This window comes from Dasypus novemcinctus, chromosome 1 (genome assembly GCF_030445035.2).
Source record: "Dasypus novemcinctus isolate mDasNov1 chromosome 1, mDasNov1.1.hap2, whole genome shotgun sequence".
NCBI lineage: Eukaryota > Metazoa > Chordata > Mammalia > Cingulata > Dasypodidae > Dasypus > Dasypus novemcinctus.
Window position 1 is genome coordinate 208,816,136 of NC_080673.1, and position 21,799 is coordinate 208,837,934.

The window sequence follows — 21,799 nt, forward strand, 5'->3', positions numbered from 1 at the left end:
AATGGATTCTTTTTTGCACTCTCTTAGTTTCTGTTTGTTTGTGAATATTTTATACTCACCTTCATATTTGAAGGACAGTTTTGCTGGATAACGAATTCTTAGCTGACAGTTTTTCTTTTCAGTATCCTAATTGTGTCCTACCATTATCTTCTCACTTCCATGGTTTCTGAAGAGAAATCTGCACTGTCTTACTGGATGTCCCTTGTACACGATGGTTTGCTTCTCCCTTGCTGCTGTGAGAATTTTCTCTTTATCTTTGATATTTGACATTCTGAGTAGTATGTGTCTTGGAGTACGTCTATTTGGATTTATTCTGATTGGGGTATGGTACACTTCTTGGACATGTAAGTTCATTTCTTTCATGAGTTGGGACATCTTCAGCTATGATTTCCTCAAATATTCTTTCTGCCCCTTTTCTCTTCTCCTTCTGGAACTCCTATGACATGTATGTTGTTGCATTTTGTGTTGTCATTCAACTCTCTGAGCCCCTGCTCAATTTTTTCCATTCTTTTCTCTTTTTAATTTTAGCTGCTCTTTCTTCTGTATCACTTATTCTATCATTTCGAGTCTGCTGCTGTACACCTTTAGTATATTTTTTATCTCATCTATTGTGTCTTTCATTCCCATGAGCTCCATTGCTTTTTTGATCAGGATTTCAAGTTCTTCTTTGCCTTCACTCAATGTCTTTTTTAAAAAAAAAGATTTGTTTTTTAAATTATTTCTCTTCCCCACCCCACCCCCAGTGGTCTGTTGTCTGTGTCCATTTGCTGCGTGTTCTTCTTTTGTCCACTTTTGTTGTCAGCGGCATGGGAATCTGTGTTTCTTTTTGTTGCGTCACCTTGTGGTGTCAGCTCTCCATGTGTGCGGCGCCATTCCTGGGCAGGCTGAACTTTCTTTTGCGCTGGGCGGCTCTCCTTATGGGGCACACTCCTTGCACATGGGGCTCCCCTACATGGGGGACACCCCAGTGTGGCAGAGCACTCCTTGCTTGCATCAGCACTGTGCATGGGCCAGCTCCACATGGGTCAAGGAGGCCTGGGGTTTGAACCGCAGACCTCCCATGTGGTAGACGGACGTCCTATTCATTGGGCCAAGTCTGCTTCCCTCAATGTCTTCTTGATGTCATTTATCTCTTTAACCATATTGTCTTTCAACTCATTAATTTGATTTTGGGAATTGGTATCTTGCTAATTAGTTCTCTCAAATCCTGCATCTCTTCTGGGGCTTTGATGTATTTCTTTTCTCGGGCCATGTCTTCCATTTTCAGGGCTCATAATTATTTTGCTAATATCAAGGCATCTGATTAGGATGTATTCAGATGCTCAACTTCTTTCTCTTTTGTAGGGACTTAGTGGCAGGAGACTGTATGTTATTACTGCTCTTTGATTCTTGTCTTGACCTGGATTGTTAGGATTGTCTCTGCTGGTTGTTCAAAACTGGGCACTGGAGCCAGTAATTGGTTATAGACCAGCTTTCTAGGGCCTTGGGGAGGGAGACTATAGAGGCTGGTAAAATCTTTCCTACTTATTTTTAATTTTCTTGCATGCACTTCCTTGGTCTGCCAGAAGTTGGAGCACTTTGGCAGCTCTCAGTTCAGTGCCTGGTTGGAGTGTATTTATTGCACCAGACAGGATCCATGTGACAGAGCTTTCTGTCTGAAGACTAGGAGCCTTAAATTCAAACTTTCTCTGATATAGTTCTCCAGATTTCTCTGGCAGCCCCCTCCCTTTTCCCAGCTAGGAAATATTTCCAACCCCCTCTGACTCATCAACAATCAGTCCCAGTTAGTAGAGGAGATTGGGAAGGTCCTTTATTTTTAGCCCCTTGCCGGCTCCCAAGACAAACAATGGCACAGCCCACCTGCCCTGGAAGATCTAATCTGTGGGTCAAAAGCTGAGTCAGGGAAACGGATGTGGCTCAACAACCTGGGCTCCCATCTACCATATAGGAGGTCCGGGGTTCGATCCCCAGGGCCTCCTGGTGAGGGCAAGCTGGCCCACGTGGAGTGCCGGCCCATGTGGGAATGCCGTCCCATGCAGGAGTGCCGCCCTGCATGGGAATGCCGCCCAGTACGGGAAAGCTGCCCTGTGCAGGAGAGCTGGCCAACACAGAGAGCTGGCACAGCAAGATGACATAGAGGAGAGAAAACAAGAAGCAGCAGAACAGGGAGCTGAGGTGGCGCAAGAGAGAAATCACCTCTCACCCACTCCAGAAGGTCCCAGGATCGGTTCCCAGAGCCACCTAATGAGAATACAAACAGACACAGAAGAACACACAGCAAATGGACACAGAGAGCAAACAATGAGGGAATGGGGCAGGGGGAATAAATAAAAATAAATCTTAAAAGAAAAAAAAGCTGAGTCGGTCTGACGCTCTGTCCCTCTCTCACCCCTTTCCTGGGGCATCCTCAACAATCAGTCCCATTGAGAAGAGAGGGAGATTGGGAGGGTTGGATTTCTCTAGTGATTCGCCGTCTTCCAGGGCAATCACTGGAAGGGCTCCTGGGACACAGCAGACCAAACGTGTGACTCGGAAGCCGAGTCAGCCTTGGGCTGCGTCCCTCTCTCCCTGCTTTCCGGGTGGTGGATCCCTGGAGACCCTTTTGCAGCAGCAGCCCAGAAGCCTGAGAACCCTAAAGCGTTGTTAGTGTGGGGAGGGTGCCGCAGCCGCCGCTGGTTTCAACACATAGTCCTATTGTTATGATTCCCCTCCTCTGTCCCTTTCTCCTCTGGGCAGTGTCCAGCCTTCACCTGCTATCCTAAACCCTAGAAGAGCTTTTTCTAGGCTGTTTCAGCCGTCTTCCTGGAAGTCTCCCCCATTGTTTCTGTGAGAGTTGAGCCCTGCCTACCTATTCCAATGCCATCTTCCCAGAAATCTTATTAATTTTCTTTTTAAAGTGCTGGGGTCAGGAATTGAACCTGGTACCTTGTGTGTGGGAAGTTGATGCTCAACCACTGAGCTACACCAGCTACCACGAGTTGGTTTTCTCGTTTGTTTTGTTTTTAGGAGGTACCAGGGATTGAACCCGGGACCTTGTACGTGGGAAGCTGGCGCTCCAGCACTGAGCTATGCCTGCTCCATGCCTTCTCTGTGGCTCTGCTCTTGGGGGGCATCACCTCCTGAGAGCCTGGCCCCGTCCACAGGCACATCCCAGTGTGCCAGCAGGTGACTCACCACTGGAAAGAAGAACAGGGAGAAGATGGCGGCGGCGAAGCACAGCGCCGGGCCCTGAAGCACGATGCCCAGGATGTGCCGCCGCAGGGTGGCCCTGTGTGCCGAGCGCATGATCTGGTCGTTCAGGAGGTGCGGGTAGTGGAACGCATAACCCACGATCACAGCCTGCGGGGAGAGGCTGGCTGCGGGGCATGGCCAGGAGGGCTGTGTGGGCGAGGGGCTCGAGTGACGGGGCAGCATGGGCAGAAGAGGAGGCGGGGCGCGGGGCAGCAGGGCACGGAGGGGCAGGGGAGGGACAAGGGCGGGGAGAGCTGGGCGGGGGGTGGGGCCAAAGAGGGGTGCAGGCCTGGGGGGATGGGGCCAAAGAGGGGCACAGGTCTGCAGCTCTCCGGGCCCTGCCCTCTGCCCGGTGCCCCCCACCTGCTGCCATGCCGTGTGCAAGGCCACCGGGGAGGACCGGCACCTGGAGATGTCCCCGGCGTGGAGGGGCAGAGCCCCTGCGTATGGGGCCTTCCGGGCAGGTCCCCCCCCTCCGAGGACCTGGACAGGGGGGTCTCCAGGGCAGGCCCCCCCCCCCAGGGCCTGGACAAGGTGGGGTATCCAGGGCAGGCCCCCCCCGGGCCTGGACACGGTGGGGTCTCCAGGGCAGGCCCCCCCCAGGGCCTGGACACGGTGGGGTCTCCAGGCAGGCCCCCCCCCCAGGGCCTGGACACGGTGGGGTCTCCAGGCAGGCCCCCCCACCCAGGGCCTGGACACGGTGGGGTCTCCAGGGCAGGCCCCCCCAGGGCCTGGACATGGTGGGGTCTCCAGGGCCGGCCCCCCCCCAGGGCCTGGACACGGTGGGGTCTCCAGGCAGGCCCCCCCCCCAGGGCCTGGACACGGTGGGGTCTCCAGGCAGGCCCCCCCCCCCACCCAGGGCCTGGACACGGTGGGGTCTCCGGGGCCGGCGCACCTGCAGACGCGTGGCCTTGGCACCCACGGCAGGCAGCCCCTTCCCTGCCCCACCTGCCTGCTTTCTCCACCGGGCCAGCCGGCCCTACCTGAGCGGCCCCGATGGCGATCACACACACGCAGAACAAGAAGATGCCCAGGGGCTCGGCCGGGAAGGTCACCATCAGGGAGAACTGCAGGAGGCAAGCAGGGGCTCGTCCGAGCGCGCCAACCCCTTGGTCCACCCTCTGACCGGGGGCGCCGGAGCCCAGGGCGTCTGCGTGGGAACGGCCGGGGGGCCGTGGTGCCTGTGGGGAGCTTGGGGTGCCTGTGGGGTGCCTGTGGGGAGCTTGGGGTGCCTGTGGGGAGCTTGCGGTGCCTGTGGGGTGTCCGTGGGGAGGCCTCCCAGCTGCTGGCCACAGTCCAAACCTCCAAGACCCCCACCTCCAACCCCCAGAGGAGCCAAGCCCTTGGAATGCCCCAGGCTTTAGAGTCCAAGTGTCTCCAGGAGCCCCAGATCCCAGCCCTCTAGGAAGCCCTGCCCCTCTGACCAACTCTGCTGGGCCTCGGGCTGCGCGCGTCCACGGGCTGCGTGGCAGCGGGGGCTGCACTGGGAGCCGATGGAGGGGCCTGGAGTGGCTGGGGAGCGCAGGGGCCGGGGCTTGGAGACGCAGCGGAAGGGGAGGCTCCTCACCGCGGGTCCTTCCAGCCAGGCCTGGGGGTCTCCTCTCAGCTTGGCCTGCGCAGAAGCCCCTGCAGCCTCCCCCTGGCAGCCCTCCCTGATTGCAGGCTCCGCCCAGGCCCTCCTCTCCTCCCATGGCCCTGCAGCCAGCGAAGCCCACAGGGCTGGGCCTCCACTTCCAGGGCTGGTCTCATGGACACACAGTTCTGAGTCCTTGTGTCCAGCGCAGGACAGGCTGGGGCCCTGGGCAGGCCTGGAGGGGCTGGGGGCGCGGACCGTGCCGGGACTCACTGTGTACGGCAGGAAGGTGATGGCCATCACGCACACCTGCCGAGAAGGGAGGAAGGAGAGTGGGGAGGGGCGCAGGGGCGCGGGAGGAGGCCGCCCAGAGCAGCCGAGCCGGACGGGCCCCTCCCCAGGAAGGTGGCGTGGCGGCTGTCAGGGTGGTCCGGCGGGAGAGCTCACCTGCTCCGCCTCCTCCCCTGTGCCGTGTGTGGGGCCCCCACCGTGTCCAGGCTGGACGGGTGGAGGCCCGAGCCGGGCCCAGCAGTCTGCAGGAGAGGCCCCACCTCCTCCCCGCCCTGGGAGGGTCCTGTAAGATGGAGGAGACACTCACCAAGTTGAGCAAGGCAAGCGTATCATCTATTTTCCCAACGACCTGGAACAATCTGAAGAAAAAATTTAATTAAGAAAAACAGAAAAGATATTGTCAAAGAACATTAAGACTGTAGCACAGAGGGTGGCTGTGCTACTATCTCCCCCACCCACCACTGAGCTTCTGTTTTTTTTTCCTTCTTTCTTTTTTCTCTTTCTATACCCCATTTGGGAGCAAAAAATAGTTAGGAAAAGTCATAAACTGTTGGCTCCAGTCCTCGACAAGAAAAAAAAACAACCCAGCAATCCCAGAGAGGTAGAAGAAACAGATTTCCAGAGTTATACCAATATAATACTCATAAGTATTTTTTAAAAAATAAAGTGCATTTATTATTTATTACTAAGACTTTATCTTGAGGACATAACTAAACTTTGTCATCACCCCACCCCATCAGGCAGAAAGGTTCATACAGCAAATGTTATAAAGCAGACACAAACGGCTTGGAGGACTGAGACAACATCAACTGACAAAGAACAACTTTCATCTAAATAGTCATAAAAATGTTTAAAACAAAGGGAGGGGGGGAAGGGGACGACAGGGGCTTCAAATTGAACATCTTCCCATTTCATCTCAAACATTCAGTCCTGGCTAGAGTGTAACAAAATGGACACAGGACTAACTGCTGTAGCACAAAGCTTCCACAACAGCTCCTTGCTTGCCTCTTCCCGCTAATGCTTCCAGCTCAGCTATCCCCAGCTTGCTGGCAAGAATGCAAAAGCATGAATGTGGACCCTTACCTCACACCATATACAAAAGTTAACTCCAGGGGAGCAGCTGAGGCTCAATCAGTTGGGCTCCTGTCTGCCATACGGGAGGCCCTGGGTTCGTGTCCGGGGGCCTCCTTGTGAAGGCAGGCTCGCCCGCATGCCCCGGAGAGCTGACTCAGCAAGGTGACCCAACAAAAAAGGGAGATGAGCAAAAACACAGAAAAGCACGCAGTGAATAAACACAGAGAGCAGACAGCAAGCAAGCTGCAAGGAGGGAGGGCAAATAACATAAATAAATACAAACACAGAAGAACGTACAGCGAATGGACACAGAGAGCAGACAGCATGCAAAAAGCCACGGGGGGGGGGGTATTAAAAAAAAAGTTACCTCCAAATGGCTCAGTGACCTAAATATAAGAGCTACAACTATAGTGCTCTTAGATGGAAACACGGGAAAATAGTTTCAGGAGCTGGTCTTAGGAAATGGATCCTTAGATTGTACAACAAAAGTGCAAGCAACAGAAGAAAGTGTAGATAAGTTAGACTTAAGCAAAATTAAAACTTTTATGGATCAAAGGACATTATCAGAAAGTAAAAAGACATCCTAAGGAATGGGAGAGGATATTTACAAAGAATATATCTGATAAGGGTTTGATATCTAGAATACATAAAGAATCTATAACAACTCAACAACAAAAGACAACACAAATGAAAAATGGACCAAGGATTTGAAAAGAAATTTCTCTAAAGAAGATATATAAGTGGCCAAAAAGCACACAAAAAGAAGCTCAACATCAATAGCCGTCAGGGAAATGTAAATAAAGACTACAATGTGTTTTTCAAAATTAAAATATTAAAAAAATACTGTCAGCTGGGCTTAAAAAAAAAGATAACTCTGCTCTTTCATTCAAACTTGTTTTCAAAATCATGTATGCAGATATGTTATAGTAAAATAGAACATTTAAAGTAAATGCAGGGAAGCGGACTTGGCCCAGTGGTTAAGGCACCCGCCTACCACATGGGAGGTCCGTGGTTCAAACCTCGGGCCTCCTTGACCCGTGTGGAGCTGGCCCATGTGCAGTGCTGATACGCGCAAGGAGTGCCATGCCACGCAGGGGTGTCCCCCACGTAGGGGAGCCCCACACGCAAGGAGTGCGCCCTGTAAGGAGAGCCGCCCAGCACAAAAGAAAGTACAGCCTGCCTAGGAATTGTGCAGCACACACGGAGAGCTGACACAGCAAGATGACGAACAAAAAGAAACACAAATTCCCGCGCCGCTGACAATAGCAGAAGCAGACAAAGAAGAACACTCAGCAAATAGACACAGAGAACAGACAACTGGGGCGGGAGGGGGGAAGGGGAGAGAAATAAATAAAATAAATGAATCTTAAAAAAAAAATGCCACGTATTCAGAAGCTAAACACCCCAAAGGTTCAAATGCCCACACTTTAAAACAAACAAAAAACTACAGTGAGATACAGTATCATACATCCGGGGATGACTATTACTGTTTTTTTAAAACTGAAGATAATGTGAGGATGCAGAGAAGTAGGAGCCCTACGTTGCTGGGAAAGCGGTGGTTCTGCCCGCGTGCAGACCGCCGGCCGCTCCCCCCAAGGCTCCGTGCAGGAGCACCGGCTGTACTGGCGACCTCACTCCAGGTGGGGAGGTGCCCAGAGAGCCGGGAGCGGCTGGCAGTGCTGTGCAGTGGTCAGCGTCACGGGGCGGAAGGACCGACAGCCACCCCGGAGTGGGGTTCTGGTGCCCGCGACGCCAGGCTGCGCCCCGAGGAGAGCATGCAGGGAAACAAGCCAGCACCAGAGGATGGGGTGTGAGGACCGGAGTGCTTTCTTACACGAGCTGCTCAGGCGAGCGGCTCTACGCAGGGAGTGAGGACTGGGAGCGAGGCGCAACAGGCAGGCATTTTTGTTTGGGATGATGAAAATAGTCTGGAAAGAGTGGCGAGAGTTATGCAATATTACCAATGTATTTTACGCCACGTTATTTTTCATTAAAAAATGATTTTATGTTATGTGTAACTCACCATGCAAAAAAGAATCTAAAAAGTAAAATAAAAATAAACCAAAAACACACTAAACACTGAGAGACACAAGTAGTGAAAATGCTGAAAACACTGTGTGGCTTTTCCTGCACACCAGAACTCCCCACGGAAAGCGTCTCTGTCTGGCTGTCAGGTAAGCTGGGAGAGTCCACACCAGCCCCTGTGCGGTGCCCTCGCACTCCCCAAGGCCCAGGGCTTGGGGCCCGGGCCCTGCCGCACTCCACGGATCTCAGGAACCTTTTCTGGCGTCACAGCCTGGCCTACCACCACGCCCCTGCTCGCCCCCCCGAGGTCTCGGCCCTGCTGGAGGGCTGCACCCACACATGGACGGGGCAGCGCCGGGCGCTGAGGTTGCACACGGCTCTGGCCGCACCCAAGTCACAGAGAAGGGGCCTAGGGGCAGGTGGCAACGCGAGGGCCAGGCACAGCCTCGCAGCGTTGCTCCTAGTAGCCAGGGCGGGCAGCACGCAGGCCCTCGGAGCCCCGGCCCGAGCAGGCACGGCCCCTGTCCCGCCTACATCCGGTTGTCTCACCACTGCCCCTGCCCCTGAGGAGCAGGCACTTGGGGCGGGGGCTGCCATGCGGGGATGCGCTGCACCCGGCACCCTGACGCCTACCGGCTGTGCGCTGCCCAGGCCACCGTCACGATGAGGAACGTCATCAGGTACACCGCGATTTTGGTTGCTAGAAGTTTCTGCATACTTCTGTCAAAGTGCTGGAGGAAGAGGCACGGCCGTCAGCAGGACAGGCCTGGGCGCGGCTGGGCCCTCATCCAGTGCACTGGCGCCATCCTTCCCACTGGCCCAGGCAAGCCTCTTGCGTCCCCCACTTTACGGGGCCCCAGAGAGGGCCTGAGAGCCCGTGTGGGGAGGAGTGGGGCTGAGGGAGACCCTGGGATGCTCTAGGGAAATATGCCATGGTCGGAAGGGCGGGATCAGTCTTGCCAAAAAGACTCGACAGGAACAGGCAACACCAACCACCACCTGGACGCCGGGGGCGATCAAAGGACGGGGAGAAAGCCCTGAGAAGCCAGCGCACATCAAACGCCCTGGAAACCCAGGCCCCTCGCGCCTGCGCCCTTCTTGCTGCGTGAACCGTGGGCAGCAGGGGTGGGTGGAGGCGGAGGGCCCAGGCACAGGCGCATCCCCCTCTAGCCCAGGCCCGGGCGCCCCCGTCGGCACAGGTGAGATGCACAGTGCCCCCCGAAGCCCAGGCCCAACCTGTCCAGTGCGCTCGGGGCCCCGGGAGCACCTGTCAGTCCGAGGGGCTAGGGCCCCGCAGACCCAGGCCACCCGTCCAGCCTGGACACAGCCTTCCTGCCCCTGCCCGCCCTCCCACCCACAGCACACCCGGACCTGTCCTTCCTCAGCGCACGCAGCGCCGCGTTAGGAACCTTCCTGTGGACTGGCTTTGCCTGCTCAGGGCCTCTCCAGACCCTCGAGAGCAGACCCCGTGCTGCTCGGAACCATGTAGCGGGGAAGATGGGAGCCGCCGAGGGCCCTGGAGCGCGGTGCCCCGTGGCCCGCTCCAGAACGGCTGACCCCGCGTCCGGCAGCCTCTGCGGGTCGAGCCCTCGGAGCCTGTCTGCCCCACCCTCCCCTCCAGCGGGGACCGGCCCAGCAGAACCAGGGGATGCTTCCCGAAGACCCCCCGCGTGCCGAGAAGGCTCAGGGGTCCCCAGTGCCCGCTCGGCCTGGTGCCGCCGCTGCAGCCTTCGCTGGTTCTGTCTCTGCCAGCGGGCATGCTCGCAGCCTATGACTCAGTCACTCGAGACTGGAGTCTTTCTGTGAAACCACTGGGTTTTCAAAGTCCTGACTCTTCTTTTTTTCTTTTCAGGAGGTACCGGGGATTGAACCCAGGACCTCCTATGTGGGAAGAAGGTGCTCAACTGCTGAGCTACATCCACTCCCCGCTATTTTTTTAAAAAACAATCAGAACGAGCCCGCTGACCCTCTTGGTGGGACCAGGAGGCATCGCCTCGATTACTGCCACGACTAAGCAAATCTCAGCAATGCATCCTGAACAAGCCCCCAAAACACCAAGGGACTTTCTCGAGTTCAGAGCTCTTGTTGTGAGCCAGTTAGGATATGCAGAGAAAAGATTTTGCAACCAACAGTCACAGCCTCCCCCAGGATGACCCTAACTGCAGAGAAGTGTGAGGAGACGGAGGCTCGCGGCTCTTAACTTCTGCTATAGACCGAGCCACTCAGCATTCCGTGCTGTTTCCAGGGTGTCTGGCCCCGACCCCCCAACTGCACCTCAACACCCCGTTTCTGCACGCACCTCCAGAGCAGATGGGACCAGGTGCCCCCCCCTGGTCTGCCTCGACGCCCCTGCGAGTCAGGGCACCCAGGAGCGCCATTGCCCTCCCACGGGGCCACAGCTTTCCCGAGCAGCTGCTGGCTGCACCTGCCTCCCAGAAGCCAGGGCCCAGGTGGGGCAGGAGCTGAGCTGGAAGGAAAGGGGTCAGGGCCAAGCAAGCCGCAGCACCCTCCCACCAGGATGGTGGAGAGCAGGGCCCAGGCGCTGACCCAGGCCCCAGGTGCTGACCCAGGCCCCCCAGGTGCTGACCCAGGGCCCAGGTGCTGACCCAGGCCCCCCAGGCGCTGACACAGGCCCCCCCCAGGTGGTGACCCAGGCCCCCCCAGGTGCTGACCCAGGGCCCAGGTGATGACCCAGGCCCCCCCAGGCGCTGACCCAGGCCCCCCCCAGGCGCTGACCCAGGCCCCCCCAGGTGCTGACCCAGGGCCCAGGTGATGACCCAGGCCCCCCCAGGCGCTGACCCAGGCCCCCCCCAGGTGCTGACCCAGGCCCCCCCCAGGTGCTGACCCAGGGCCCAGGTGATGACCCAGGCCCCCCCAGGTGCTGACACAGGCCCCCCCCAGGTGCTGACCCAGGACTCCAGGTGCTGACACAGGCCCCCCCCAGGTGATGACCCAGGCCCCCCCAGGTGCTGACCCAGGCCCCCCAGGTGCTGACCCAGGACCCCCCCCCAGGTGCTGACCCAGGCCCCCCCCCCCAGGTGCTGACCCAGGCCCCCCAGGTGCTGACCCAGGTCCCCCCAGGCGCTGACCCAGGACCCCCCCCAGGCGCTGACCCAGGACCCCCCCCCCAGGTGCTGACCCAGGCCCCCCCCAGGTGCTGACCCAGGGCCCAGGTGATGACCCAGGCCCCCCAGGTGCTGACCCAGGCCCCCCAGGTGCTGACACAGGCCCCCCCCAGGTGCTGACCCAGGCCCCCAGGTGCTGACCCAGGCCCCCCCCCCAGGTGCTGACCCAGGCCCCCCCCAGGTGCTGACCCAGGCCCCAGGTGCTGACCCAGGCCCCCCCCCCCAGGTGCTGACCCAGGCCCCCCCCCAGGTGCTGACCCAGGCCCCCCAGGTGCTGACCCAGGACCCCCCCCCCAGGTGCTGACCCAGGCCCCCCCCCCCAGGTGCTGACCCAGGCCCCCCAGGTGCTGACACAGGACCCTCCCCCAGGTGCTGACCCAGGCCCCCCCCCAGGTGCTGACCCAGGCCCCCCAGGTGCTGACCCAGGACCCCCCCCCAGGTGCTGACCCAGGCCCCCCCCCCCAGGTGCTGACCCAGGCCCCAGGTGCTATGATGTAGTTGGTCCCAGCACCTTCCTACAGCCTGCATTTCTGCTAGTCCTTTGCACACCTGTGAAAAGTCTGGTTACACTTTTCAGGGATGAGAATCCAAACTCGGAGCAGCTGCTGGCCTCTCAGGTGGGCGTAAGCGGGAGGCTGAGGCCAGCCCAGACAGGCAGAGCCTGCAAGTACCCCCAGCTCAGCGTGTGGGCAGGGCCCAGTCCCAAGGCCTGTGAGGCAGGCAGGAGGCCAGCCCTTCAGAGAGGGACCCAGTGACCCTACCCACGCACACACAGTGCTCACGTGCAGGGCATACAAGATGCACACCCACACACACACAGTGCTCACGTGCATAGCACACAAGATGCACACACACAGTGCACCCGTGCAGGGCACACAAGACACACACGCACACACACAAAGTGCTCACGTGCAGGGCACACAAGACACATATGCACACACACAGTGTACCCGTGCAGGGCACACAAGACCCGCACATACATACACACAGTGCACCTGTGCAGGGCACACAAGACACACATGCACACACACAGTGCACCCATGCAGGGCACACAAGACCCACCCCCACACACACACACAGTGCACCTGTGCAGGGCACACAAGACACACATGCACACAAGATACACACACAGTGCACCCATACAGAACACACAAGAAACGCACACACACAGTGCACCTGTGCAGGGCACACAAGACACACGCACACACATGCACACATAGTGCTCACGTGCAGGGCACACAAGGCACACACACACAGTGCTCATGTGCAGAGCACAGAAGATGTATATACACATTTGCACACACAAAGGGCTCACGTGAAGGGCACACAGGATGCACACGCATGCACACACAGTGCTCACGTGCGGGGCACACGTGACGCACGTGCATACACACAGGAATATTCTCATAAAGTTGGTTCTCAGTGGAAACTATTTTTAAAAGTCCTATTTTCTTATTGCCCTTTATGATAAAAACCACAAATTTCCTGAGCTCTGCAGACTGTAGGACGGCATTGTGTGGGGTGTAAGTGGACCCCTTACCCTAGCAGGCCTGCATGGTGAGCACGTGCCTGGGGTCTGAGTGGACCCTCTATTCCAGCGGCCTGCATGGGCAGCATGTACCTAGAGGCCCCCCTGAAGTGGGCACTGCTCTGGGCGGCAGGACATTCCAGGGAGCCAGCGCACAGCACCCTTCCTGGGGGGCCGTCAGTACCAGGAGCGACCACTCCCCCTTACCTGCGCGCAGAACCCTAACTCAGGACACAGGTTCCCGATCAGCCACCAGAGTCGAACTAGCCCCTGGAACCTTTCTTCCCACTCGCCCCTCAAGGCTCAGCTGGGGAGGTGTGTGGCCCCACGGGCCTCTTGGGCAGGCCGGAGCCGGGTGGGGAGGGAAGGGGCTCTGCTCGCACCCCGGGCCCTGCGGCCGAGCTGGAGCCTGCCCGGCGCGATCCCAAGGCCGACCCCCTTCCGAGGGCAGGCGGCTCGGGGAGGCCCCAAGTACCTGCTCCGGGCGGATCTTGGTGTGCATCACCGGCAGGACCTGCGAGGGCCAGAGACGGGAGGAGGTGAGGGCGCCCCGTGGGGCTCCCCGCGAGCCGCCGCGGGGCTGCAGGGTCGAGGCAGGGCGGGCGGTGGGCAGGGCCGGGCAGAGGGGCTCGAGGGGCGGGCGGGGCGGCGACCATGACGGTGGCGATGATGGACAGCAGCGCGTCGCTGAAGCTGAGCATGCGCTGGGAGGCCTGCAGCCCGGCGCCGGCGGCGTCCTCGCTCGCGTCCGCAGGGGCGTTCCCCTGCGCGTCCGGCGACCCGTCTGCGTCTGCGCTGCGGAGCTCGGCCATGGCGGGCCTGGAAGGGAGCGCAGAGCGCGGCCCGCGCGCCTGAGCCGGAGGACCCCGGGGCGCCAGCCTCCCGCCGCGCTGCACGCCCCGCGCCCCGAGGCCAGGGGGGGGGCGGTGGTGGCGGCGCGGGGGCTCTGCTCGGCCTGCTCCGCCTGAAGACCGCCAGGGACAGGCCCAGAAAGTTCGGGGCGGGGAGGCATCCAACCTGCAGGCTCCCTCCTGTGCAGCAGGCCCTGGCGGGGAGGGAGCTCGGGAGGAGAGCGTGCCCCAGGGAGAGGGTGTTCCCTAGGGGAGGGTCCCCGGAGGGGCGTTTGCCTGGGAAGTGGGAGGCCCAGGCCCACGTGGGAAGCAGGCGCTCCCGCAGGCAGTCTCAATGCAGACTCCGGAGAGGGCGGCTCCCAGCCCGGCACGCAGCAGGACAGGCTGCCACGGAGGGGGCTGGGGGTCTGCAGGGAAGGCGCCATGTCAGCGACTGGCCAGGAAGGATACTGTGAGAAGCCGGCCTGGGAGCCCCTGCCGGGTGCTGGGGAGAGCACGGCTGCGGGCCAGGCCCAGGCCCCCGGGGCAGAGGCGCCGCCGGTGCTAAACGTGCGGGCTCTGAACGAGGGAAGGATCAGCCCGGCACTTCCTGGTCAGGCCGGCTGCGTGGAGGCTGCGGTCCCTTGCTGGCCTCTCACCCGCCCCCTCGAGGGGCTGGGCTGGCCTCACTTGGTCGTGGGTCCCTAGCCCTGTCCCAGCGGATCGGGGGGCCCCTGTGCATACCGGAGAGCAGGTGTCAGTGCCACTCTTCCCGGGAGGAACCAGTGACTGAGCAGGGAGCTCTTCTGGCTGGCTGCCTGAGGTCGTCCTGAGGGAAGAGAACAGCCTGAAGAGACCTGGGGTGGTGAGAGGAACAGCTGAAGGTGCTGGGGCAGAGTCACTCCAGAGCAGGGGCTCAGCAAGGGGTGCTGAGCGTGAATGGAAACTGAAAAAAAACACCCTTGTGGGGACGTGTTGGTGCGGGCGTGACATATTTATTAAGCAATACACCGTACAATGTGGACTCAGGGAGGGATCCGTGGTTTTCACCTGACTGGCAGAGGGTCTGTGGAACAAAAAAGGAGAAGCCCTGCTCCAGAGAGCTATGTGAGAGGAAGAAGAGGCAATGCATGCCAGGTACTGTAAATGTAAGCCGGGGAATTCCTACAGCCTCTAGCAAGCACAAACCCAGGAGAGCAGGCTCCCGGCTCTGGCTCCACACGGGATCAGATCCAGGACCTGCCTCAGGCCGAGCTGGACAGGAGGGCTAAGCTCTGAAGGAGACTACCAGCCAAAGCAGAGCCAATTTGCAAAGACAGCCCAAGGTGGCTTTTGCCTTGGTTGATTTGTTCTAATTACTCTTGGCATTCAAGAAAATCTGTCATATCATTAGTTAGATACAAACTTAAGGACCAGACAGCTCAGGGACTAAATTGCTGAGTTACTATAAAATATTAAAATTTACAGTATGTAAAAAAAGATTACAAGACAAACAGGAGTAATGGCTCATCCAAAGGAACAAGATAAAAGTTCAGAAGCCATCAAGGAAGAGGACCAGACTTCGGACTTATTGGAAAGAGACTGAAAAAGAAAAAAAGATTCTCAGTATGCCCAAGGAAATAAAGGAAAACATGGAGAAAGAATTGAAGGATACGAGGAAAACAATGAACAATATGAGAATCTCTCCAGAGAAACACTGGAGCTAAAGAACACAATAACTGAAATGAAATATTGCCTAGTTGGTTTCAGCAGCAGATAGGCAGTGGCAAAATAAAGAATCAGTGATCTCAAAGACAAGACAACTGAAATGATGAAGCTGAGGAGCAGAAAGAAAAAAGAATAAAAAAGAACAACAGAGCCAGAGACCTGTGGGACACCATCAAGCATATCAATATATGCATTATATGAGTCTCAAAGAGGAGAGAGGGAGGGGCAGAGGGAATGTTCAAAGATAGAACAGCAGAAAGCTCCCCAAATTTAATGAAAGATGTGACTGTGCACATTCAAGAAGCCCACTGAACCCCAAACAGGATAAACTCAAAGAGCCATTCTGTGGTAGTTTGAGACTGTATGATATACTTAGAGCTAATCCACTCCTGTGGCTGTGAACCTAAGGTGGAACCTTTTATGTCAGTTAAGGACCTTTCATTAAATTACGTCAGTAAGTCATAACCCAGCATAGGTCTTAATCCTTTTACTGGAGTCCTTTATAAACAGGATGACGATGGAGAGAAAAAAGCACAGGAACAGAAAAGAACCCACAGAAGTGGAGAGGGAAGGCCACAGATGGAGCAGCCAGAAACTGAAAGCAATGGAGTCTGGAGAAGGCAGAGGCCACCAGATGCCACCATGCAACAGAGAAGTCCAGGATTTCCCACAGCCATGTCACTGGGGAGAGTGCTTTGCTTAATGCCTTGATTTGGCCATTTTCCTCAGCCCCGGAACTGTAAGCGTATAAGCTAATAAATCCCATTGTAAAAGCCAACCCATTTCTGGTGAATTGCCTTGGCAGCCTTGAGCTAACTATTAATGAAATACATGCCCAGACATATAATAATCAATGCCAAGGAAAAGGAGAGAGTTCTGAAAGAGGAAAGCAATGAGTTATGTGCAAGGAAATTCCAATAAGATTAAGTGCCACTTTCTCATCAGAAACCATGGAGGTAAGAAGGCAGTGTACAAAATATCTGAAGCGCCGAAAGGGAGCAATTGCCAACCAAGAACTCTATATCCACCAAGACTTCCCTTCGGATATGAGGGAGAGGTTAAGACATTCCAAGATCAACAAAAGCTGAGGGAGTCTGTCACCACTAGACCTGCTAAAAGGAGGTCTTCAGACTGAAATGAATAGACACTAGACAGTGGATCAAAGAAGCATAAAGAAATAAATTTATTCGTAGTATTTTATTCTTTTAGGTGCTATTGTAAATGGAATTGCTTTCTTGATTTCCTTTTCTGTTGTTTATTACTGGTGAATAAGAACCCAAGTGACTTCTATGTTTAACTTGTATCCTACAACTTGCTGCATTTTAAAAATTATTTTTTAAAAAACCTTAGATTACATAAATGTTACATCAAAAATATAGGTGATTCCATATACCTCCCCCCTCCCCCTCCCCCACCTTCCCCATCTTTCATTAGCATGGTACCTTTGTTACAACTGAGGAACAGATAATGAAGCATTGCTACTAAACATGGCCTATTGTGTACATTATAATTTACTTTGCATTGCACAATTTGACAAAACATATAATGGCCTGAATCCATCATTGCAATATCCCAAAAATGCCCCCACATTTTTTTTCAAAGATAAATACATCACACAAAACGCTGACACTTGATTCTTAGTTCTAGTAGCTTTCTTGAGGATACTTTGGGATTTTCTATATATAGAATTATGTCATTTGTCAATAGGCTTAATTTGATTTCTTTCTTTTCAAATCGGATTCCTTTTATTTATTTCTCTTGCCTAACTGCTCTCACCAGAACTTCCAGTGTGATGTTGACTAACAGGTACCCTAGACTTGATTCTGATCTTCGGGAGAAAGCTCTCAGTCTTCCACTATTGATAATATTTGTTGTGGGATTTTCAAACATGTGCTTTATCATGGTGAAGAAGTTTCCTTATATTCCTGGTTTTCTGAGTGTTTTTATCATGAAAGTATGTTGGATTTTGTCAAATGCCTTTTCCGCATCAATTGTTATATGTTTTTTTCCCCTTCATTCTTTTAAATATGGTATATTACTGGTATATTACATGGATTGATTTTCTTCTGTTGGATCATCCGTGCATTTCTGGAATGAAACCCACTTAAGTGTATAATCCTTTTAATATACTGTTGGATTCAGTTTGCCAGTGGTTTGCTGATTTTTGTACTAGGATACTGGTCTATTTTCTTATGCTGTCTTTATCTGCCTTTGGTTTGAAGGTAATGCTGGCCTCATAAAATGTGTTAGGAAGTAATCTCTCCTTTTCTATTTTTTGGAAGAGTTTGAGAAAGACTGGCATTGGTAGAATTCAGCAGTGAAACCATCTAGCCCTTGACTTTTACTTTTTGGGATGTTTTTGATTACTAATTCAACATCTTTTTTTTTTTTAAAGATTTATTTATTTATTTAATTCCCCGGTTGTCTGTTCTCTGTGTCTATTTGCTGCGTCTTGTTTCTTTGTCCGCTTCTGTTGTCGTCAGCGGCACGGGAAGTGTGGGCGGCGCCATTCCTGGGCAGGCTGCACTTTCCTCCGCGCTGTGTGGCTCTCCTTAGGGGGCGCACTCCTTGCGCATGGGGCTCCCCTACGCGGGGGACACCCCTGCGTGGCAGGGCACTCCTTGTGCGCATCAGCACTGCGCGTGGGCCAGCTCCACACGGGTCAAGGAGGCCTGGGGTTTGAACCGCGGACCTCCCCTGTGGTAGATGGATGCCCTAACCACTGGGCCAACATCTTTCCCTAATTCAACATCTTTACTTGTTATAGTTTACTTTTCTATTTATTCTTGCATAGGATCAGGCCATTTGTATGTTTCTAAGAATTTATCCATTTAATCTTGGCTTTCTAATTTGTTGGCATATAATTGTTCACTGCTCCCTCGTATAATCCTTTTAATTTCTATAAGGCCAGTACCAATGTCCCCACTTGATTTCCTGACTTTATTTATATTCTCTCTTTTTGTCAGTTTGGCTAAAAGTTGTCAATTTTAATGATCTTTTCAAAAACGAACTTTTGGTTTTCTTGATTCTATCATTTTCCAATTCTCTATTTCATTTATATCTGCTTTAATATTTACTGTGTCCTTTCTGCTACTAACTTTGGATTTAGTTTGCTGTTCATGTACTAGTTCCTTAAAGTGTGAAATAAGGTTATTTATTTTTAATCGTTCTTCCTTTTTAATATAGGCATACAGAGCTACAAATTTCCCTGTGAGGGCATGAAAATATAGACCAAATGTACACTACAGACCATAATTAGTCGTAATAGTCTGATGATGTTATCTCGTAATCTGTAACAAATGTTCCACAACAATGTAATGTGTTGATGGAGGGGTGTGTATGGAAATTCTGCATATTTGCATGATTTTAAGTTCACAACTGCTGTAATAAAAAAAAAAAATTCCCTGTGAACAAACCTTCCCTGCATTCCATAAGATTCAGTATGCTGTGTTTTTCGGTTTATCTCAAGATATTTCTAATTTTCCTAGTGATTTCTTTTTAAACCACTGGTGGTTTAATAGTGTGTTGTTTAATTTCCCACATATTTGTGAATTTTCGAGTTTTCCTTCGTTACTGATTTCTAGCTTTATTCCATTGTGGTTTGAGAAGATACTTTGTATAGTTTCAATATTTTAAAATTTATTAATATTTGATTTGTGGATTAACATATGGTCTATAATGGAAAATGCTACATGTGCATTTGAGAACAGTATTCTGCTGTTGTTGGGAGGAGTGTTCTCTACAGTCTGTCTAATTGGTTAATAGTGTGTTAAAGTCCTTCATTTTCTTATTGATATTGTTTACATGTTCTACCTTATTAAAAGTATTGAACTAAAGTCTCTAACTATTATTGCAGAACTATTTCTCCTTTCAATTCTGTCAATGACTGCCTCATATTTGGGGGGCTGTGTTTTGAGGTGCACGTGCTTATAATCACGTATTCATGCCAGATAGGACCATTCATCAATATATACTAATAGTATCCTTCTTTGGGTCCAACATGTAACATCACTCTTTATTATGAAAAGAAGCTGAGATCATGAGTGGGAAAAACACAAAGAAAAAGTGGCCCTTTGGGTGATTAAGCATCTGGCCTATAAATGAACTTTGGCTTTTTGGTCAGTCAGGCCTCTAAGCCCAGTCAAAGGGAAGCATCAGGCTGGAGGAAAGAGAAATAAAGATGATGTGGATGAAGGCAGAGTTGAAATCAAGGGTTCCATTTCAGGAGCTTTGTTTGAAGGCTTCCTCTGGAGCCCTGCCCTCTACCTGAGCACAGTGAAGACCTGTCCAGCAGTGGTGTAGTTCCATTCGCTGTCCTGAAGGCACTTCAGAGACCACTTGCGTTTCGCCCAGACTGGATGCAGAAAGCCTGCACAGTTCCCTGCTGCTCCTGGGAGAGGGAGGGCCTGTAGCTGGAGGGGTGTGTGGGCACCGGGATGGAGACAGCACTCAGGCTCTCTTAGATGCACAGACTGGAACTGCTGCCAAGAACAGTGATGAAAGTCTGGGTGAAGGCATGAACAGAGCTTTGAGACTTTCTTTCCACGTCCTGCAATGCCCTGTTGACAGAGAAGCAGAGCATCATTTCTGGCTGAATGCACATGTCCACTACAAAGGAGCCGGAGCCGTGCTGGGTTTCGGGTAGCACAGTGAAGGAGTCAGCAATGTCATGTTCTGTGTGCCTCAGCAGCTGAGCCCACAAAGGTCGGTCCTTGAGCTTCTTCAGATTCCTTCTGAAGACCTTCAAGTTCTTGCTCAAGCTGTATGAGGCTGTGCCCTGGGATTTGAAGAGCAGTCAGGCAGAAGCAGGTGCCTTTGTGGTAAGCACCAAGGAGACCCTATTGGTCTCCATAGTCAAAGGTCAAGTAATACTGCTGCAGGAATTTCAGGGCTAGACATTTTAGGGTCTCAGGTCCTTTGTAGCTTTCCTTGGAGGGTTTTATTATCTTGGGGCTTTAATGTTGGTGGTGCTAACTTATGGCCATCCAGGAGTAATGACAGAACAATTCCAGGATGGAGCTCATGTAGGTGGACTTGTCTGGGAAGGAGCTGCACAACGGGTTCCCTTCTCGTCACGGCTCTTCAAATTTCAACCATTTCATCTTGCCCAACTCCCACACTGACTCCAGTTTATTCTGAGAGAGATTCAGGGTCCTGACACTGAGGGCCTTTTTTATAATGTCAGACCATCCCGCTGGCACAGTTTATTGCTGAGCGGGTTCAAAGGCAACAGCTCAGGGAACTCTTCCGTGATCTTCAGGGTAGCAATGATGCAGTTTCTTCTACTGGGGATCATGTCACCATCATGGTCCACCAAGTCTAGGTCAAAGTGCAAGTTTTGGAGGTCAAGAGCTTGCTGGAAGACATCATATCATTTATACATCTTCAACTTTGGCTGCTCCATTTGTTCTAGGTTCAACTTATTCTGCAGAGTGGGCAACAGCAGATTGGTTGACAAAGATAGACATCTTTTTGTTCTCCTCATTACAAATCTTGTAGTTGAAATCCTTCAATACAAAAGCAGTACTTGCATCCTGGACAAAGAACTGGGCCTGATTTTTCACATAGTGAAAATCAACTGGGATGAAGGGCACACTGCAACAGGCCTGGACTGAATCCAGTCACCACGTCTCCCATCAGGAATTACGATCTTGAACCAGCTCCCCTGGGTTTCATCCTGCCAGTTCTCCATACTTCTGTCTCTGGGTGTTTCTCTCTCTCCACACATTAATCTGGATATGATCACCATTACGCGATTTCACTCTGTTCTTGGGTTGGATCATAAAGGAGGTGTGTCTGACTTGGTAGTCCTTGAGGGCATTCCTCATTGCCATGTTTCCGTCATCCTCCTGAAGGTGGGAAGGCTGAAGCTCACACCCACCATTTCATAATGAAGCGTCCTTTCCAAAATTCCCCTGGGAAGAACTCCAACCTTTGTTTCTTCCTTGAGGGGGCTACCACCATAATTGTATCCTTTCATTGTGTTATGCCCCACACTTCTTTACAGTAGAGCACATTTAGAAAAAATTATTCCCCCCCCTTGCGACTTGCATGCTTTCTGCTCTGTGTCCATTCGCTGTGCAATCTTCTGTTTGTATTTCATTTTTATTTATTCCCCCACCACTTGCAGCTTTGCTTATTTTCTGCTCTCTGCCTCCATTGCTGTGCACTCTTCTGTGATTTTACTTGTCTCCCTTTTTGTTGTGTCCCCTCGATGAGTTGGCTCTCCGTGGCACCTGCAGGCCAGGCAGTACTCCACAGTGCCTGCAGGCCGGGCGGCACTCTGTGGTGCCTGGGCTGGCAGCTATCCACAGCGTGCGGGCACGAACCCGGGGCCTCCCATATGGTAGAAGGGGGCCCAAATGATTGAGCCACAGCCGCTTCCTTACAGTAGAGCACATTTTAATTGTTGCTG

At 53.5% G+C, this 21,799-nt stretch overlaps 1 protein-coding gene across 3 annotated transcripts in view; it reads right to left on the reverse strand.

Annotated features, from left to right (window-relative positions):
- TMEM175 (transmembrane protein 175) overlaps positions 1-21,799 on the reverse strand; it is a 71,043-nt gene that overhangs the window by 15,262 nt on the left and 33,982 nt on the right. Inside the window, exons 2-9 of one of the 3 annotated variants that reach the window (XM_058301909.1) lie at positions 14,422-14,534; positions 13,501-13,666; positions 13,323-13,361; positions 8,828-8,925; positions 5,403-5,454; positions 5,078-5,113; positions 4,215-4,298; positions 3,175-3,339 (exon numbers count right to left, since the gene is read on the reverse strand). In XM_058301909.1, the coding sequence (XP_058157892.1) occupies positions 3,175-3,339; positions 4,215-4,298; positions 5,078-5,113; positions 5,403-5,454; positions 8,828-8,925; positions 13,323-13,361; positions 13,501-13,666; positions 14,422-14,534 (753 nt within the window). Of the gene's footprint in view, positions 1-3,174; positions 3,340-4,214; positions 4,299-4,798; positions 5,114-5,402; positions 5,455-8,827; positions 8,926-13,322; positions 13,362-13,500; positions 13,667-14,421; positions 14,535-21,799 lie in introns of all 3 variants that reach the window. The other 2 variants (XM_058301914.1, XM_058301905.2) reach the window with 2 other exon arrangements.